The sequence below is a fragment of the Bos indicus x Bos taurus genome, chromosome X (genome assembly GCF_003369695.1).
Source record: "Bos indicus x Bos taurus breed Angus x Brahman F1 hybrid chromosome X, Bos_hybrid_MaternalHap_v2.0, whole genome shotgun sequence".
NCBI classification, from domain to species: domain Eukaryota; kingdom Metazoa; phylum Chordata; class Mammalia; order Artiodactyla; family Bovidae; genus Bos; species Bos indicus x Bos taurus.
This window is the reverse complement of record NC_040105.1, coordinates 141,203,610-141,225,039: the sequence shown is the minus strand read 5'-3', so window position 1 is coordinate 141,225,039 and position 21,430 is coordinate 141,203,610. Positions and strand designations below refer to the sequence as shown.

The following is a 21,430-nucleotide window of genomic DNA, read 5'->3' as shown; positions in this document are numbered from 1 at the left end:
ATTTCTCCTGTTTATCTGAGTGTGTTACCCTTTCTCTGGATTGCAGGGACCTTAAATGAGTCTCTAAACCAGGGTCCCCACATCCACTTGATGACAGCTTCTCAGTGAATCTGCTAGTTGGCTCCACAGAGGGGCTCTAACAGACTTTACTGGTAAAGAATTCGCCTGCCAGTGCAGGGGACACAAGAGACTTTGGTTCAATCCCTGGGTCAGGAAGATCCCCTGGATAAGGAAATGGCAACCCACTCCAGTATTCTTACCTGGAAAATTCCATGGACAGAGGAGCCTGGTGGGGTCCCAAAGAGTCAGACACGACTGAGTGTGCAAGCACACAACATAAACTTACCAACATGGCCTCCCATCCCTGTCTGCATTTCTACACCATCTGAGCCCTCCCAGACCCCAGGCTAGCCAGAGAGAGTGAGGAAACAGCTGGACACAAGGGTATCTTTGTGACACACGAAAGTGTCTCAACACCTCACAGGGAAAACACTTCACCTTAGAGTCTAGAGGTGGGGGAGTGTGTGTATACGGTGTTGGTCTTTCTAAATTTGGGGCTATATCACTCGCCTGGCTCCTTCCTGGCCAACTGGCTTTTGATTTTATTCACAGCTCTTGGGTCTCCTTAGCAAATATCACTCTAACTCTTAAAAGCATAGGAGCCAGGTCAGAAAAGTGACTCAGCAAACCACATGGTGTCATTTGAAAATGTTTTGTTTTTTTTTCTACTGCTTCAGAACCTGAATTGAAAATCCAATCAGCTGAGAAACCCAGGCAGAGATCCTGGAGCTCCACAGGAGCCAGGCCCCCAGATAGGATTAGCTTTGAATCAAATTCCTAAGAAAACTCTCCCATCACTAGGTTGACTATCTATCCTCTGGCCCCTCACACCCTCCCCCAAGTCACCCCTTGTTTTATACTATAAGGGCTAAAATTGTGTAGAATGAAATTATCTCTAGCTGAACTTAGGGAGCTGACCATTTTAAGGAACCGCAGGGTGAATCCTTCTTAAAAGTTAAGAATCACCCTTCCTTTTATCTTTAGAGGCACTTTGACTTAAAAGTCACATCTACCTCGAGCAAGAAACACCTGTTCTCTGATGGTGTGGTCCAGGCTCCCCAAAACAGCTCTTTGTGTCTGCTTGGGACATTTTCCTGGCTGTTGTTTTATTGAAGAATGGAGAAGCAGAGTTCTGTTCTTCTTAGGGTACACTGTGGGGCCGGCCTTAGATGTTCCCGTATACACAGGGACATCTTATTCTGATTTTAAATCAGTGTATCAAAAAAAAAAAAAAAACCCTCAAACACCATGAGGTACTTCAGTACAGCCTCAGGTATGTGAAAACAGCGCCCACCAGTGTCTGATACCTAGTGAGCAGTCAGTACTTGTTGAATAAACAAGAGGCCACATCTCAGAATCGCTTCCTTTCTAATCAAGAAGGCTATGGGGTGGGGGGGGGGGGTTCTGTGAATAAACATGAGGGACACTCATAGAATTGTTTTTTTTTTAATAGGGTGCATCTCAGGGCTCCCCAGCACAAAAAGCCTTCTGCCCAACCAGTGGGACAATTCCACTGGCTCCCAGTAGCCTGTCCATGTGGTGCCCAGTATCCTTCTGTTTAAACAACAACCACCCCTGCAAGCACCAGCAGTGGGAGAGTCTGAATCCCGTCATTGGCATTGCCTGCCCCCGCCTCCGCCCCCAGCAGCCTCCCTGCAGAACCACTGCAGCCCTCCCTCTCTGCAGTGCCCCACCTCCACCCCAGATTCATGACGACCAAGATGCTCTGCTCTTGAGAAGGGCCCAATTATTTGCCATCTCCACCCTTCCAAATACAGCCAGCTTCTCTCTCCTCCCAGTCCCCTCCCTGGCCAGAGCCCCCACCTGCACTGCGGTCATTGAATCCGGGTCCCTCCCTTCCTCTCAGACCTGCTCAAAATTCACCTCCTCCAAGAAGTTCTCCTTGATCAAGCTTGCTCTCCTCTTAATCACTCATTATTTCATGTCCCTTAGTTCCTAGCTACCTCACTCAGGAAGTCTATTCATTATAACTGCTACAGTTATGCTGTAATTGTGCGTCTGGTCCACAACCCGTAAGATATCCACCAGTCCCAGGATTATATATCTGACAGGAACCAAGGTGTGGGTTGTCAGAAGGTAGGATGGATGGTGTCTGCTCACTTTTTTTTATAACCTTGTACATGTTCCCGATTCCCACCTTGATGACAGGGGATGCAGTCTCTATCAGAGTGCAGCAAGGACTGAGGCCCATAATTCTGTCCTGTGCACTAGGTTGTTGTTGACTGGCTAATCCTTTGCGCTGACCTTTGAACCCACTAGGATTTGCTTACCTGGGTCAGCTGGACCATACAAGGGTGGGTCTCAGGAAGTCCAGCCTTGAGCATCCGTGGAAATAGGTGGCTGCCCACGCAAGAGCCTCAACGCTCTGCCAATCTCCCAAACGTTTCCTTAAAGGTGCTGAAATCCCCGCTTCGGGCAATAGTTTGATCAGAGACCTCCAAGTCCACCGGTGAATTACAAATGTGTTATTTGCAAGGGAAGGTGAGCCCCGCTGCAGTAGAGGTGCTTTAGCGCCTGGGGGCGGTGTTGCCAAAAGGGAGATGGGGGTTGCGGGGAGGGGCATGAAGGGGCGCCGGAGTCAAATTACCGTCCAAGCGCCTGCTCCGCCCAGGTCACGGACTTATCGCTCATTCCTAGGCAGCCGGCAAGCGTAGAGTGCAGGCACCTTGGTGCAGTGTGTGTCTGTGTGTTTTCTATTTTATTGTTTTGGCTGAGGTTGTGTCCTGCGTGTAGAGGGAATTCCCTCAGAAATGCTGCCCTTGGAGGTTGAAACACTAACCCACCCACCTCCACTTCCCCTCCCCCATGCAAGGGAACGTGGCGTTGCCAGGGCTGAGGTAAGTGGGAGCAGCTCCGAAGTAGCCCAGACGCTGATTCAGGCCTGGGCTGTGCGGGACCTACGCCAGGGAACTCCGGGGAGACTCCCCTGTCCAAACTCTGGAAACCCAGGGTTACTACTAGACTCGGGAATTTGCTCTGCCTTGGGTCTGCGCACTTTACGAAGCGGGCTGCGTGGAGCTGGCTCGCACGTCCATATGGGATCTGTAATTCTTTCTCCCGCAGTGTCGAGTCTGGACTGGGCGAAGCCCACTCATCTTGTTGCGCAGATGTTTCGTGAAACGCCTGATTGGCTGAGGGCCCCTGTGAGCCCAAGAAAGAACTCTCTTCAACCCCGTTCCCCAACAGGGTGCCTAAGAGCAACGCTCTAACCCGGGGTCCCTAACCTGCCGGCTTTGCGGGTGGTTGTGGCCGCTGCGGGAATGCGCGCAGCCGGAACCTCGCACTCTGCCATCCGGCCCTAGCCCGTACGCCAGCCCGGCGTCGAGGAGCCAGGGCTGCGTTGGCGCCACAGCTGGCCAAGGTGAGGAGTGCATTCTTTGTGCGTGTGAGCTTGGGGGGGGGGGGGGGGGTGCGCGCGCACGCGCGCGCGTTGAGCGGGGGGAGCGGGTAGAGAGACCTGGGGAGTGGGGAGAGTCTGGTACTGCTGTGTTCTGGATTCGGATCTGAGCCCTTGGCCTTATTTGTACCACGTTGCAAATAACTACACCCTTAAAAATACTTTTTTTAAAAAGCAAATTCTTGTACTGAATAGGCAAAACCATTAAAAAATACGGATCTTTCCACCATCCAAGAGATAGTTTCTGGGGCCCCTCGGGTGAACGAATTCTGTTGAGACGGAGTCTTTTGCAGGCAATAGGGAGCTTACGTAGGGAGTTCAGCCCTCTCCCTGCCCCCTCCCCTTGATGTTCCCGCAAATTCTTTGGAGAAGACCTGAGCAGGCTGGATGGCAATAATTAGGGACAGAGGGATTTTGCAGAATGTAAAGTATGTTGGAAAGCGGGGATTCGATGTGGTTCAACTGTATACGAGGCGAATGTGAAGATTAGGTGGAATCGTGGCTTGACGATCCCCTCCCGCTCTCCTGGGCTCCAAATTAATTTCTCCGCCCAGTGAAATCATAGGGCTTGGGAAGGTGCCTAACAGCTGAGGGGGGACGGGGGTTTTTGTTTGTTTGTAACTACCTAAAAGCGGCTTCGAGGAGCAGCCAAGTTGATGCCTGGAGGCAGCTGCCCCCCACTTTTCAAGAGGAAAGGTGTTGAACAAAATCAGGCTAGTGGATCCCCCCCTCCCCTTCCCTTCCACCCGGAGAGGAAAAGCGCGACTTCAGAAGATGCGCGGGTTCGCGCTCGCTCTTTCTTGCGCTTTCACTCGTTCTCCCCCCTCCTTTTTTTTTTTTTTTTTTTTTTTACAATCAACGCACACTCCGTGCACTAGGAACAAAATAGGAATCAAATTCAAGGAATGTTGATCCTGCCGCTGCAGACAGCCGAGCTGGGCTGTCTTGAGAGATTCCTAAGGAATTCCCCTCCTGCCAGCCCCCCGCCCCGTTCCTTCTTACCCACCTCCTGCTGCCCATCCCCCAGGGTTGCGCAAACCCCCCCATCAGCGAGGTGCAAGTCAGGCTTCCCCCCAATGCAGCTCTGAATTTCAGGCCAGCTTCGCCTGAGTTGAGAGGGGGCGAGGACCCTGTTTCTTCTAATTATCTTTAGTGGTGAGCTCTTAGAAGTGACGGGGACTTTGCAAAGAGGGAGCGTCGAATGGAAAGCGAAGGCGCAGGTTGCAGGGAAGTGTTTTGATCCCCCAGACAGCTGAGATTTACCACCGGCTGCAAGTCTGTCGGCACACGCACACAAACATGCGCACACCCGCACTCCGGTAAGGGATACTCCGACGCAAGCTGGGCTCTCGCAGCTCCGCGCGTCGCCCCCGTCCCTACCCGGCCGCTCCCCTGGGGCTCGGGTCCGCGACCCCGATGCTGGGGCACGCGGACCCCCCTCCCTCGCCCCGCTTCCCGCCCCCTGGCTCCCCGGGGCGGCCCGGGCGCTCGCGGTCCAGGGGGCAGCGTACTCACTCCTGGCCGCCGCCGCCCCGAGGCAGGGCGGCTAGACTTACCCATGGAATCCGGCAGGGACATGTCGCTGGACCGCTGCTGAGTCAGGGACTGATGCATGGTGAGAGCTGCCCTGTGGCCCCGGCCCCCGAAGCTGCTTCAGGCGCCCCTGGCTCAGGGCGCCCCGCAGAGCATCCTACTCCGCGGCTGCCGCTCCCCGTCCCTCCGGAGAGCTGAGGAGAGACTGCCTAGGTTGCAAGCTGCAGCCCAAGTGCCTCCTCCCCCTCCCTTCCCCTCTTCTCCCTCCCTCCTCTCTTGCCTCCCTCTGCTCCGGGAGGCAGCAGCATTGGCGGTCCGAGCAGCGACGTGCGCTTGCGCAAGACCCCTCTCCTCCCTCCCCCTCGGCCTCCCCCCCCATCCTAGTTATCCACCTCCCAGCCTTCCAAGCCAGACAGGGAGCCGTTTTAGCCCCTTGGGGCCAGGACTGCGTAGAGAAAGAGGGGGAGGCTACAGCCTGGGGCTGAGTGGCCTTCTCTGTACTTTGGAGAGAGGGTCTTGGACTAGCATCCTGTTCTAGGATTTATAATTGGGGAAGGGGCAGAGTAAGAGGTTCAGAGCTGAGAACACACACACACACACACACACACACACACACACACACACACACACACGCACATTTGTGCAGGTTTGGTCTTAGTGCTTCCAGAATGACATAATGGAGCTGGAGATGATCCAGAGAAGGGCCACTCTATAATCAAGGGGATGGAGGAGGGTGGAGGGGGTTGCCATATGAAGATAGATTAAACAAATGCAGACTCTTCAGTCTAGAAAGATAAAGGCTGGGAAGGGATGTGACTAGAGTGTATAAAATTATGCAGAGATGGAGTGAGGGAACACGGCCTTATTCACCAAATCTGAGAATTCTAGAACCAATAGCCCCCTAAAAGCTAGATGTGGATTCAGCAAAAGTAAATATGACTCTGCATCAGCACCTGAATTTGTGCTTTTGTTCAGGGTTCTTTTAGGTCAACGATCTCATTTTCTCATCACAGCAGCCATGCAAGGAAGGAAGAAGAGGTATCAATAGCTCCATTTTACAGATGGAAAAACTGAGTCTCAGAGAAGCGATGAAAAATTCCTGTATTCACTCAGCTAGTCAGTGACAGAAGTGGAATGTGCACCTAGATTGGTTGGCCTCCCAGGTCAGTGCTCTTCCTGCTAAGACAGCTAGTAGAGAAATGCTATTGTGTATAGCACGTTGAAAACCTGAAGAATTCATTAGCCTGGAAAAGTGCAACAGGATGAAAACACAAGTAGCTTCGCCAAGAGTGAGAAAGTCATGGCTGACAGACACACTGTGGATTGCTGAGGGAAACTGGGGATGCAGTAGGAAGGTCCCTGCTCTTGGAGAACAACTAGGTCCTCCCCCAACCTGTCCTTCCGGACCCCATCAGGCTCTTGGGCTGGAATCACTCTGTTGTTGGCCCAGAGGATGGTTCTAACATCTCCCAAATGGCAGAACAAGAGGATGTCTCCTTGGTGTGCCTTGAGACATCTGCCTGGTGGCCAAAGGAGGTGGAAGGTGAGGGAGGGGAGGGCAGTGGGTGAATCAAGGTTTGAAGGCATTCATTCTGCCCCAGTGAGAGCTCCCGGGCTCTGCTTGCCAGGCCTCCTTCCAACCACCTCCCCTTGATGACTGCTACAACCCTCTCTCCATGTGTACCCTCAAAACATACCCAGATCAAGTATAAAACTCTCCAGAGAGTTGATGGGATGAAGAATACCTGTTTCTTTCCAGCTCTGCCTTGCTAATCTATTTTCTTTCCTTATCCAGGAAATGGAACCAAAGGCCCTTGTCCTTTCCCATCTTCCCAAGGAAGAAGAATTGCTTCCTGAAGGTTGAAAAGGGAGCCCTTTGTCAAGAACTTGGGCACCCCAGGGGCCAGGCTGAAGGCTGTGTCAGGTATTATTAGCAGCTCTAAGCTATAGATGCCGTTTCAAAATCTGGGATTCATGTCCTAGATAGAGGTAGGATGCCCACGATTGTAGCGGTGTGTGTCTTAAGCATGTTTGGCTTATGTGTCAGAGTCTCCAAAAGCCCCACAAAGGCAGAGAGAAATCCCATATATACATTCTGCCACGTTTGTCTCCAGTTCTGTTTACTTGTCTCTTCCTTCCCCCACTCTAAATATCCACAGATTTAACGGGAAGAACTCCTGCAACCAGCACTGATTTCTCAGGAGTACTTCATAATTAACTGATTTTGTTGCTCTGAAAGTAGCCTTGAAGAGGTTTTTATACAGGCTGGAAAAGACAGCTTTACACCTTCTTCCGGGATCTGGGTTCCCCAATAGCAATCATACAGCTAGAGAGCCCTAACGAAGCCAAACAGAAACTTGTTACTATACTGGTTACAATGGATGGAATGCTGTCTTTTCACTTGAGAGAGAAGCACATTACCTGTGAGTTGACACAGAAGGCATATGTAATTTGACCTTTATAATCAAAGCTGGAAACTCGGGAGGTGCCTTTAATTGGGGGAGTGAGCCTTGCTTTATGCACCATCTGTATTCCTGAATCTGGCGCGAAAATGAAACACTGTTTTAGAAAATACTAGAGAAGCTGGCTATTTCAAAGAACAGTGTACTGTGTATTTCCTTCACACTGTCTCTCGGGGTACCGTATGGGACTTGGAACACAGCAGGCTCTCAGTCAAGTTAAAAATGACTTGGAGACCAGCAGCAGTGACAATAGCAGCAGCTGCGGCAGCTCAGAGAGTAGTAGCAGTCTTCTCCCCGGAGATGCTGGGCTGGTTTGCTCAGAGGACCTGCCATAAGTGGAGGGACTAGAATGGGAAATCGAAAACACACACACACACACACACACACACATTTCAGCTGAGCCTGGCACAGGGACCCCCTTTCCTCCAAAAGAAAGTTTGTTTTAACTCAGAATGAGCTGGACAATTAAAAAGCAAGAGGCGATTTTTCATGGGCTCTATTCTGATTTTCTTCCTGTCAAAACATTTGTGGGTTTTCTACATACATCAGCTCATAGTAAAATTTACCAATAGGCAAGCTGCCTAGATGAAGGAACATGTCTTTCATGCTAATGAAGGCTACTATAAAACTGCTTGGTTAGGTTCTGATAAAAAAGAAATTATTAAAATGGCTTAAAATAAATCCTTTTCGTTGCAAGCTTAATCAAGCATACAGTGTTGCCCTGGGTTGCAAACTGAGGAGCATGAGGAGACTTTTGCCAGTGGGGCTGCAGCCTGCTTCTCTCTTCTCCTTCAAACCAATGATAAGTGTGCTCCCCAAAAGCCTTCCAACCACTAGAAAAATGCCAGGTGGCGCCCTGCCTCTAACACGTTCACTCTGGGAATAGCCATAGCACTCCATCACTTCCTTATTTTGATGATCAGTTTGACTGGTTACTTGGAGAAGGAAATGGCAACCCACTCCAATACTAAATTGCTATAGTACCTTCATGATTCCAAATTTGGGGATGTAGACTAGATGTCTGCATGTGTACATACACATATATGCATCTATGCATATTTGGAATAGTGGCAACACCAGTATTCACAAATGCACAGACACACACACATACACATACATATTTACACCCTAACCATTCCCTCTCTGCCGTGGTTAGCACCATCTACCTCTCAGCTCCAGACATGAGTTGATCAAGGATAAGAAAGGAGCTTCAAAATAAAGGAGAACCTGAAAGAATCCAAGCATCTCTAATTGATGCCAGAGTTGTGTCCACCCAGACTACCACAGGTCAATATCTAGTACCCAGTGCCTGTACTGAAAACAGATAAATCAGAGGAGAACACGGTTGATGGTGTTATTTCGCCAACAAAGCACGACTGGTTCCCATCATTAGCTGGTAATTTTCTTTCCATACCAGGAAAATCACCACAGCACCAGGAAACAAAGCTGGTACTTGTCTTTACTTTGTTATTGTTTCCTTCCTATTCTGTGACCTGCATCAGTTACCAAACACTGTCTCATTAGTGTTTTCCAGTACCAGTAAGAAATTTTTGATGACATGATTTTTTTTTTCTCTTTCTTTTTTTAATTTTTTTTAAATTTTATTTTATTTTTAAACTTTACATCATTGTATTAGTTTTGCCAAATATCAAAATGAATCCGCCACAGGTATACATGTGTTCCCCATCCTGAGCCCTCCTCCCTCCTCCCTCCCCACACCATCCCTCTGGGTCGTCCCAGTGCTCTAGCCCCAAGCATCGAGTATCGTGCATCGAACCTGGACTGGCATCTCGTTTCATACATGATATTTTACATGTTTCAATGCCATTCTCCCAAATCTTCCCACCCTCTCCCTCTCCCATAGAGTCCATAAGACTGTTCTATACATCAGTGTCTCTTTTCCTGGATGACATGATTTTAAATGGATGGAACATCATTTATTTATCATTCCCCGCTATGGGATATTTTCAGTTCAGTCTCTCAGTTGTATCCAACTCTTTGCGACTCCATGGACTGCAGCATGTCAGGCTTCCCTGTCCATCACCAATTCCCAGAGCTTACTCAAACTCGTGCCCATCGAGTCGGTGATGCCATCCAACCATCTCACTCGCTGTCGTCCCCTTCTCCCCCTGCCTTCATTCTTTCCCAGCATCAGGGTCTTTTCCAGAAGTCAGTCCTTCACATCAGGTGGCCAAAGTGTTGGAGCCTTAGCTTCAGCATCAGTCCTTCCAATGAATATTCAGGACTGATTTCCTTTAGGATTGACTGGTTGGATCTCCTTGCAGTCCAAGGGACTCTCAAGAGTCTTCTCCAACACCAGAGTTCAAACGCATCAATTCTTGAGCACTCAGCTTTCTTCACAGTCCAACTCTCACATCCATACATGACTACTGGAAAAACCATAGCTTTGACTAGATGGACCTTTGTCAGCAAAGTAATGTCTCTGCTTTTTAATATGATGTCTAGGTTGGTCATAACTGTTCTTCCAAGGGGTAAACATCTTTTTATTCCATGGCTGAGGTCACCATCTGCAGTGATTTTGGAGCCCCCCAAAATAAAGTATGTCACTGTTTCCACTGTTTCCCAACTATTTGCCATGAAGTGATGGAGCTGGATGCCATGATCTTAGTTTTTTGAATGTTGACTTTTAAGCCAGCTTGTTCACTCTCCTCTTTCACTTTCATCAAGAGGCTCTTTAGCTCCTCTTTGCTTTCTGCCATAAGAGTGTTGTCATCTGCATATCTGAGGTTATTGATATTTCTCCCGGCAATACTTTAGAGGTATCTAATTTTCAACATTATAAATAACACAGTGAACTAAATATTGGCATCTTTATTACCATGGGATACAACATTACAGTGGAATTGTTGGTTTCAAAGTTTCAAATGTTTATTTCCCAATTAAAACATGTTTATCAACATACAGTAAAGTACACAGGCCCAAAGTGTACCTATTAATGAATTTTTACATAAATATGCCCTTGTCACCACCACCCAGATCAAGATGTCGAACCGTTCCAGCATCTCAGATGACTCCCTTTAGCCCCCTTTCCAGCCAGTAACCTTTCTAGATGCAACCACTATTCTGATTTTGATCATTAAGGCTGAATATATTCAAGGTTTTTAATACATATTGCTAAATTTCCCTCCAAAATATTTTTAGTAAATACATTCCCATCATTAGCATGTGAAAGTGCCTGGATCCCCACCCTTGTGGCTTTACCTTGCAAAGGAGATGTTTTAGCACTTAAGACACACCTGGTTACAGTCAGCGACCAGAAGGACCAGTCAAGAAGCCAACCTGGGGTTCAGCTGGGCAGCAGGTGTCCGCAGGGAACCACAGATGTAGGAGCAAGAGGTGGAGGGCAGGCCCAGAGGGCAGCAAGTGTCCCAGTCCACAAGTACCTTAGAAAGAACTGCTCAGTCCTTTCCTTATTTTCACGTTTGTTCTCCTTCACACATACCCAATGTCTTTTTTACAGCTTTCAAAATTTCTATAATGATCTCTTAGTTATGCCTGGTATGAAGTAGGAACTTAGATATTTGTTGAATATATAGCACTTTTTAAATTGATTGATTGATTTTAACTGAAGGATAATTGCTTTACAATATTGTGATGATTTTTGCCATACATCAATATGAATCGGCCGTACATATACATATGTCTCTGGGGAGTAGGATTGTGGGAGAGGGGGTAATTTACATCCTGTATACCTGTGGCACTTGTTATCCCCTAGCTTTTTCTGCTTCCTGAAATAAAACATAACACTAAATATTCTCCAAACTGCAGAGATAAATTACCCCCTCCCCCACAATTCTACTCCCCAGAGATAGCAAGTTGGAATGCATCTTTCCTGAGTTTTTTCTCCGTGCATACTTTTACTTTTGTTTGTTTTGAGAGTTAAATACTCGTTTTAAAAAGTAAACTTTCTCAATAATAAGATAATATATCTTTTGTTAGGCATTGTAAGCTGCATTTAGTAGCATTCCAATATACCACATCAAAGTTCATCTTCAGTCAAGCCTAATAACAGTCCATCCTTGCACAATAAAATCCCTTCAATTTATATTACTACACCTGCTTAGCTCTTATGGGCAGGGAATGGAAATTACATCTCACTTCTGATCACTAATGTGTGGTGAAGAGTATCAAGAGAATTATATGAAAATGAATATAAAAAAATGATTCTGATTTCAAAGTAGGTGGTTTGGAAACATTACCAAAAGCATAAAAAATGATACAGGTATATGTACTTCTAGTAAATTCTTAATAAGAATGTTCTGAAGAACAAACAACCTGTTTCTTCCTACAGAAAGAAGGTAGTTACTTTTTAAAACCTAGTGGTTTTTTCCACAGAATTTCACGTTTTCCCAATTCAAAGGCCTAAAACAGAGAACAATAATGCATGCAGCCGTGAATACACTGGGGAAATCTTGATATTCAAAAAGGCCGATAATGCTTTTTTGAATTTTAGAATAAATGTGACAGAGGTTAATAATCACAGAATGTTAAGGTTAGAATGAGATCAGTCAGTGAGTAAACATAATTAACATATTTTATACTGTAAACTATTTACTGAAGGAAAAATCCATACAGAAAAATTCACCATACATATTGTTTTCTGATCAGGAAGAAGGGGCAGGAGATGAAGTCGAGTGGCCTCAAGCCCACAGAAATGGGTTGGGGGATTGTTTGGTGGGTTTCACGGTTTGGGTGCCCTGGTTTACCTGCCAGAGATGGTAGTTGGTCGGGAGCATCAAATAGGATTTAGTGAAGCTGTAACTGCCTTGTTTCCTTCCTCTAATTAATTACAGAGCTCAGTACATCCTTTTCCCTTATCCCCATCAAAAAACATTCATTAAACACCTAATTAGATGTGGCATTGTCGCAGGCGGGGGCGTGTGTGTCCAACTGCTTTGTTCAGGTTTGGACTGGAGAGGATTTCTGTGTTCAGTGTTTTCTGGGAAGCAATAGATTTGCTCCCAATTCAAACTGCTCCACAGAGCCTTTGAAAATGTTTACACTCTGTGACCCAGTAATTCCACTTCTGGGAATCTGTACTAAGGAAAGAGAAATCTGGACTGAGATTTATGTGCAAGGATGTCTGTGGCAATATTATTTATAATAAGGAGGAAAACTGGGGAAAAAAACCTGAAATGCCCAAATTTAGGGGAAAGATTAACCAGGTGATACCACAGCCATAGGATGCACATGTTATATAATGAATGAAATGGCCAAAAAGGTCATTTGTGTTTTCTGTACCATCTGATGGAAAAATCTGAATGAGCTTTTTGGCCAACCCAGTATCAAAGCTGTTTCAAATATTAAGGACATAGAAATATCTATAATAATGAGTGAACACATAGGTTAACAACTGCATGCTTAGTTTGATCCCGATTTTGTTTAAAATTGCATCTATATGCAGGGCAAAATGACTAGAAGGAAAGTCATAAACATTCACTGTAGTTACCTCTGGGAGGTGGGATTCAGGTGAGTACCTGCTTCTTTATACTTTTCTGTATCTTTCAAATATATTCAGTGAGCATGTATTCTTATTACAGTTAGCCTCCCAAACCCTCCAGATTCTATTTTATAAACAAATTGAACAGGTGAATGTTTCATAAATTGCAGTATTACAATTAGCCTCCCAAACCCTCCAGATTCTATTTTATAAACAAATTGAACAGGTGAGTGTTTCATAAATTGCACCCTGTCCTTCCTGCAGTGTGTGGTTGGGCCACTCAGGACTCACTTTGGTTCTCCCTCATACACACACACACCCACACACACAGACACACACACGCACTGCTCTGCTTTCAGTCTTCCTTGCCTGGGTGCAAGTTTCAGGCAATGTGTCACCTCTCTAAAGGGAATGTGTGCTTCTTTTTCATTTTGTGATTAAAGCTTGTTGATGCTGGCAGGTGGCAAGTACTTTTTCTGATCCAGGTCTTTCTATACCCTGGAAATTATACCGGTAGGGGGCTGTCTACTCTGTGGATTGCCTGAAAGGAACAGCTTTCTGGAAGACTGACCTGTCTGGGAAAAGAAGAGGAACACTGCCTGGGGTAAGGTGGGGCAGTGGGAATTTGAGGGAGAGATAGCCTAGAAAGAGGTTAAAATGAGCAGCTTTGTTTATTAGAAAGGATACCCTTAGTAAAGTTGTATTTTATGGTCTTACTGTTTAAAAGAAATACAGCTCTGTAGTTCAGTTAGACCTGTAGCAAGTTCTGTTGAAGGTAAACTGCCCTTAACTCCATGCCTGCCTCTCAGCTCTGTCAGATCCTCAGATCCTACTGTAACGAGGAGGGGGCTCAGTAAACGTTGACTTCCTTTAACAAACACCCAACAATTGCAAAAGTGAAATATGAATCTAAATTTTGAACAACACAGCAATTTGTATAAATTAAAAAGTGAAATTCTTTTCCTCCCCAGTCTCACTCTTCAGAGGTAACTTCTATTAAAAGTCTGGTGTGTGTTTCCACTTTTCTTATGTGTATACAAGAATAGGCACACACACAGAGAATTACACACACAGTGAACAAAAATGGAGCCAAACTATAAATATTATTCTGCGACTTACTTTTTTTAAAAGCCCAATATTATTTCATGGGCATGTTCCATGTCAGTATATATAGGTTTCCCTTATTTTTTTAGCAACTGTGTAACATTCCATCATGGGAATGCTTCAGACTTATTTAACCAAGTCCCCTTGGTTGGACAGTTCATTTAGATCCAGTTTTTTGTAGTTACAAGCAATAATGCAATAAACATCCCTGTGTATATACCATGGAATCAACTTTAGGGGGAATCTTCTTTCCATCAACTGTGCATTACCTAAGCATTTGCAATTAGTTTCCTGGGCTCTGGAGAACAGTTTTTAATGGCCATGCCAAATGTTCTGTAGCATCCCGAACGGTCTAAGGCATCCTTTCCAATTAAGCTGCAGTCTACTACACACCGCATTTTAAATGACATTATGCTTTAAGGACAGGGCACTGTCTTGCATTACTGACAGTGTCATAATGCTCTATCTTCATACTAACGCCCTGGACCGGAGTGGGCACTGCGGCCCAACACAGGGGGACACAAATATGTGACCTTCCCTCACCCACTTCTATCCAGCATCTCTACTACTTCTGGCAGGAAGATCCAATGAGATATAAGGTACATTCTTTGCCACCGACTGGCCTGGGGGGAAGAAATAGGAGAACAGTAATAGTAATATCTGAACTGAGGGAGACCCGACTGCTTTCCTGGAGAAGGCAATGGCAACCCACTCCAGTGTTCTTGCCTGGAGAATCCCAGGGACGGGGGAGCCTGGTGGGCTGCCGTCTATGGGGTCCCACAGAGTCGGACACGACTGAAGCGACTTAGCAGCAGCGGCAGCAGCAGCAGACTGCTTTCCACCTTTCTCCCCTCCCCATGTCTCCCCACTATGCCCAGGTACTCATTGTCTCCAGTAACCTTCTGGTGGCTTGCAGGCCCTAGAAAGAGCAACCCTCCTTGGAGGCGACCTCAGCCTGCACCCCCATCAGAACACATTTCTTTTCAGAACTCTCAGTTGCCAGTGTTCATTTGTGTTAGCATGACAGAGAGCGCTTAACAGTTGGCATCAAGAGACCATTTCCTAGCCCTCGGCTTTTGATCAAATCAATTAATCTCTCTGAGCCCCAATTTTGACATCTGCAAGATGGGGCTAGTACTAACATCTTCTCAGGGTTGATGTAGAGATGAAACGAGGTAGTGTAGGGAAAAGGCCACTGAAAGCAAGGAAGAGTGTTCTGTGATTGTGAGGTGCTGTTATTACTTATGGATTCTCTCTTCCAGATAAACCAATTTGATTTTATTTTGTTTAGATGGGGGATTTCTGGAGACTACAGTGTTTTAACTGGGAGGAGTGCTTGCTGCTGCTGCTGCTAAGTCGCTTCAGTCGTGTGACTCTGTGCGACCCCTTAGACGGCAGCCCACCAGGCTCCACCATCCCTGGGATTCTCCAGGCAAGAACACTGGAGTGGGTTGCCATTTCCTTCTCCAATGCATCAAAGTGAAAAGTGAAAGTGAAGTCTCTCAGTCGTGTCCGACTCTTAGTGACCCCGTGGACTGAAGCCCACCAGGCTCCTCCACCCATGGAATTTTCCAGGCAAGAGTACTGGAGTGGGGTGCCATTGCCTTCTCTGTCGTTATTCTCAGCGACTTTCAAATCTATTTTCATGAGTTCGTGTCTGACTCTTTGCGACCCTATGGACTTTGGCCTCCAGGCTCCCCTGTCTATGTGATTCTCCCCACAAGAATACTTAAATGGGTTGTACTCCAGGAGGAGTGCTTATGAGGGTGAAAATGTCAGGTTGTGGAGTGGGCCAGTGGGGAAGCTATTTTGAGATGGGGAATCCCTTCCAGATCTTTAAACCCACATAGGGAGGGGGTTGCTGGCTCCTCAGGATGGAAGGCTGACCAGACTTCCCCAGGCTAAAATGGAAGAAAGGTCTCTGTTTCCCTTTTCTGTCTCCAGGGGAGAGGAAGATGGGTTGGAATGGGGGCGAGAACAGCATAGATTTCTGTGGGCAGGCCTGTGTTCTAGCAACTGTTTGGTGTATTTTTAAAGGTCAGAGAGGCTTTGGCTCTATAGGATGGAGTGGCTCTGACACCTGATTAATGTCTGTGCAGTACTTTCCAGAATGAAATTTAATCAGCAGAATGATTGCAGCAAGCAGCTGCCTGGAGGAAAATGATCCTGTTCTAATGGTGGCTTGTTTGATGTGTTGGCATTGTAGTGGGGCACGTACATTATTAGTCCAGCCCGGCGGGGGGGGGGGGCGCCAGCTAGGACACTGGCTCAACTAGTAAGGAAATGCAGCAAACAGCAGCAGCCCTTCTATGGCTCTATGTGGGGTCACTTCTTTCAGATTGTCAGCTCCTCGCCACTCAGAAGACCTTTACTGTCAGCCTCCTGCCTGCCCCCGGGGGTCTTCCCTGTCACCTCCTTTAACCCACTCCTATCATTATTCTCCATCCCCAGAGCCTCTCAGATCCATCATTCTCAGTGCTCCCCCCAGCAGCTTCAAGGCCTTCCCTGACAGCTTCCTCCAGCACACTCAGACATGCAAGCGTGCGTCCCTCCACTCCTCCCACAGGTGTTCTCAAGGCTTAAGCAAAATGAAAATGGTCTCTCCTTGGTCTAATTAACCCTTCTTTGCCTATTTTCTCATCAGAAGCACAGAGGCCATGATACTGACTTGCAGAAATTCTGTAGTCAGTATTTTTTTAAATGATTTTTCTAACATGTTTTTGGCTACACGATACAGCCTTTGTGATCTTAGTTCCCCAGCTAGGGATTGAACCCACACCCTTTGCATTGGAAGCCCAGAGTCTTAACCACTGGACCATCAGGGAAGTCCCTGTAGTCAGTATTATACTCCCTAAAAGGTAGGAAATGCAGCAGATACCTAGGTGATGTGTGTGTGTCTGCGTGCATATGCAATCGGTCGTGTCCGACTCTTTGCCACCCCATGGACTGTAGCCTGCCAAGCTCCTCTGTCCATGGAATTCTCCAGGCAAGAATACTGGAGCAGGTTGCTGTTTCCTTCTCCAGAGGATCTTCCAGACCCAGAGAATGCAACCCTCGTCTCTTGCATCTCCTGCATTGGTAGGTGGGTTCTTTACCAACCTAACCACCAGGGAAGCCCCTGACTGCCATGTGCTGCCACTCAAATGCCATGGTGTGCCTTCCACCCAAGCTGACTGTGCTGGGCTGTCCTCACCAGGACCTGTGGTTTGAGAAGTTTTCTCGGTAGTAGAGCCAGGTTGAAGGAGCTAGTCACACTTTCTTGCTGCTGTTTGTTTCCTGAGTTTGAAAAGCTTCCACTTAACCCCTCCAGGGTGTACCCCAGAATCACCACAGGGACCTGACCCAGCACAGGGGAAGTGCTTGGAATTATTAAGGCCCGGTTTACAGTGGAAATGGTAGCCGTTTAGAATGAAAAGGAATCAAAGTTAAGGCTGTAACAACCCTCTCTAAACTCAAAGTAATGCTGAGCAGGCTCTTCTCCAACAGAAGTTGCAAGGACCCCAGGCTTCCCCAAGGCACCACCCCAGGGTCCTATGTATGAAATGAATCTGAAAACTAAGAAAGCAGAGGCCAGTGTTCCTGGCCCCATCAAGCAGTGGATGTGTGTGAGACGGTCTAGAGGCAGAATTGAACTGGAGAAGGTAGACATTGTATTCACAGTTAGAAAACATCTTGACTATTTTGAGCACTTGCATTGAGGCAGATTCTTTACCATCTGAGCCACCAGGGACGCCCCTGCTATGTACCAGGTCCTAGAAATAATTAAGATTCAAAAAATAAATAAGATCCTTCCTTCAAGGAGTTTGCAGTTTTTTGTTTGGTTTGGTTTGGTTTTTTCAGTTTGGTTGGTTTTTGTTTTGTTAGTTCCCCATACAGCTTGTAAGGATCTTAGTTCCTGGACCAAGGATTGAATCCAGTCCCTGGCAGTGAAAGCAAGAGTCAATTGAACTGCCAGGGATTCCTTTAATGAGTTCACCGTTAAGTGGGCAGAGAGAGGTGTGTAAATATATATATAAGTAAGTAAGTGAAAGTATTGTTCTTGCCTGGAGAATCCCAGGGACGGGGGAGCCTAGTGGACTGCCGTTTATGGGGTCGCACAGAGTCGGACACGACTGAAGTGACTTAGCAGCAGCAGCAAGTAAGTGAAAGTCACTCAGTTGTGTCCGACTCTTTGCGACCCCATGGACTATACAATCCATGGAATTCTCCAGGCCAGAATACTGGAGTGGGTAGCCTTTCCCTTCTCCAGGGGATCTTCCCAATCCAGGGATCGAACCCAGGTCTCCTGCATTGCAGGTGGATTCTTTACCAGCTCAGACACAAGGGAAGCCCCCTATATATATATATATATATATATATATATCATATATCATATATCATATATGATATATATATAATTTCAGCACAGGAAACTAAAAGGAATGATAAAGAAGATTTATGCTGGATTCTGAAAGAGGACCAAGAAGGGAGGGGAGAAGTGGTGCCTGATTTAAGTATTAAAAGATTTACTCATTCATTCTCTAGGATGTAAATCCCATGAGGTCAGGGACTTGTTTTGTTTGCTATTGTAGGTCTAATGCCTAGAACGATACCTGGACTATGGTAAGAATGCAATATTCACTGAATAAATAAACACATGCCTACTATCTGCTAAGAGTTGGACACGACTTAGCGACTGAGCAACAACAAAAATGTGCTAAGCACTTGGGATACCTGGTGGGGGCGGGGTGATGAAAACTGAAGAGTCAATGAAGATTTCTAGGTTTTTGGCTTGAGCAGAGGATTGGTATTAATTCTTCCTTAAAGGCTTGGTAGAATTTGAGAGGGAAGCTATCTGGTCTGGGCTTTTTGTGTCTGTGAGTGTATGCGGGAATTTTTGAGTGCTGATTGAATCATCTTACTTGTATTGGTCTATTCAGACTATTTCTTCTTGAATCAATTTTGCTAACTTGTGTCTTTCTAGAAATTTGTCCATTTCATCTATGTTATCTAATTTGTTGGCATACATTTGTTCATCATATGCCTTTAAAAAAATTTCTCGAAGATCAGTAGTAATGTCCTCAACTATAACTGTTGCATTGTCTATTTCTCCCTATAATTCTCTCAGGTTTTGCTTCATATATTTTGGTGGGGGTGTTTGTTCGTATGTATATATTTATAATTGTTATAGCTCCCTGAATTAGTGACCCTATTATCATTATAAAATGTCCTTCCTTGTCTCTTGTAACAATTTTTGTCTTAAAGTTTATTTTTTATATTAGTATATCAACTCTCTCTTGGTTACTGTTTTCATGATATGTCCTTTTTCATCCTTTTAATTTTAACTAACTTAATTGTGTCTTTGAATCCAAAGTATGTCTCTTGTAGACCGCATATAATCGGATCATGCTTTTTTATCCATTCTTCCAATTTCTGCCTTTTGATTGTAGTGTTTAATCTATTTGAATTTAATGTAATTAGCAAAAGGTAGGATTTATGTCTACTATTTTGCTATTTGTTTTCTATGTTTCACATCTTTTTTATTCATCAGTTTCTCCATTACTGCCTTCTTTTGGGTTAAGTGATTTATTTTCTACTCTACCATTTTTATTACCTTGTTTCTTTTACTATATTTTCAGTTATTTTTAGTGGCTTCCCTGGGGGTTGCAATTAGTATATTAATTTATAAAAACCAACCAAAATTAATACCAAATTCATTTCAACATTGTTTAAGAACTTTGCTCCAAGAACGCTCCATTCTCTCCCTGCTCCTTTATGCTGTTACTGTCACATAAATTATATCTTTATACATTGTATGTCATCAACACAGATTTATCATGATTGATTTACACAGTTGTCTTTTAAAACAGAAAGAAGGGGGAAAGGAATGTGGTATATGGCCTAAAATTAATATTATGTATTGCCTTGATGGGCTTCCCCAATAGTGCAGTGGTAAAGAATCTGACTGCTAATGCAGGAAACCGAGGTTTGATCCCTGGGTAGGGAAGATCCCCTGGAGAAGGAAATGGCAACCCATTCAAGTATTCTTGCCTGGGAAATCCCATGGACAGAGGAGCCTGGTGGGCTACTGTCCTGAGGGTCGCAAAGAGTTAGACACGGCTGAGTGACTAAGCATGCAGCATGCATGCATGGCCTTGATATGTGGTAAAACTGAGAGTGCCTCGAATGACCTCACTGCAAATTCCCCTTCCCATTCTGCTTCCACAGGTAAGGTCCTCTAGCAAACGGCCCTCTATCATGGAGACCATGCACAGTTCCTGCTTCTCCCTGAGTAGTGGGCTCCAGTTGCCTGCCAGCCCAGAGAACTAAACAAGCCAATCCCAGCCTCACACAGGAACCAGGGGTTACTCTGTCCTCTTTTTTTTTTTTTGGCTGTGCCTTGCAGCTTGCAGGATCTCAATTCCCAGACCAGGATTTAACCCATGCCGCCTGCAGTGGAAGCACAGAGTCCTAACCACTAGACTTCCAGGGAAGTCCCCATCCTCTAGATACTACGAAGTCTCCTCTCACACCCCTGGTTGTTCACTCTGTTCCCAAGCGCAAACTGCTTGTGGCTCTGTTACAGGAAGTGTCCTCCTCCCTCAGGCTGTAAATATATGTGACTAATGAACTGCTGTCTGTCTCATCTGTCCAGTGTTGGGTGTTGCATGTTTGGTCATCCCCATAACCCTATGGCGGCATCCATCCCTCAACAGGGGGTTGAAGAGGAGGTAATCAGCACAATCAGTGTTCACAAACAAGATGGACCAACCATGACCAAGGACACCCTCGGGTTTAATTAACTATTTATGGCTAATGAAATGGTTCCATCATGTGGCAAATGCTGTCTAAACTTGGCGGTTCTGTCCAGTGGACTTGTGCTTTGGCTTGCAAGGCAATTTGTTGTCTTTGCTCGTCTCTTTCCACTCTGAATGCTCTAATCCTCAAGATAAGAATGGTCGCTGTCACTATGGAGAACAGTGTGGAGATTCCTTAAAAAACTGGAAATAGAACTGCCATATGACCCAGCAATCCCACTGCTGGGCATACACACCAAGGAAACCAGAATTGAAAGAGACACATGTACCCCAATGTTCATCGCAGCACTGTTTATAATAGGCAAGACATGGAAGCAACCTAGATGTCCATCAGCAGATGAATGGATAAGAAAGCTGTGGTACATATACACAATGGAGTATTACTCAGCCATTAAAAAGAATACATTTGAATCAGTTCTAATGAGGTGGATGAAACTGGAGCCTGTTATACAGAGTGAAGTAAGCCAGAAAGAAAAACACCAATACAGTATACTAACGCATATATATGGAATTTAGAAAGATGGTAACGATAACCCTGTATGCAAGACACCAAAAGAGACACAGATGTATAGAACAGTCTTTTGGACTCTGTGGG

At 45.9% G+C, this 21,430-nt stretch overlaps 1 protein-coding gene and 1 long non-coding RNA gene across 4 annotated transcripts in view; one reads left to right on the top strand and one right to left on the bottom strand.

Moving 5' to 3' along the window:
• Positions 1 to 5,278, bottom strand: part of TMEM255A (transmembrane protein 255A) — a 48,055-nt gene extending 42,777 nt beyond the window's left edge. For both annotated transcript variants that reach the window (XM_027535215.1, XM_027535216.1), the window contains exon 1: positions 5,035 to 5,278. In XM_027535215.1, coding sequence (XP_027391016.1) covers positions 5,035 to 5,092 — 58 coding nt within the window. In that variant the 5' untranslated portion in view covers positions 5,093 to 5,278. The remainder of the gene's footprint in view (positions 1 to 5,034) is intronic.
• On the top strand, positions 1,767 to 20,648 carry LOC113887922. Of its 2 annotated transcripts, none has more exons than XR_003509862.1 (6): positions 1,767 to 2,918; positions 3,145 to 3,442; positions 5,987 to 6,174; positions 6,807 to 6,935; positions 13,452 to 13,538; positions 20,246 to 20,648. It is a non-coding gene; the product is annotated as an uncharacterized LOC113887922 (long non-coding RNA). The 2 variants fall into 2 exon arrangements; XR_003509861.1 differs by lacking the exon at positions 20,246 to 20,648 and adding an exon at positions 15,330 to 15,446.
• The last annotated feature ends 782 nt before the right edge of the window (positions 20,649 to 21,430 follow it).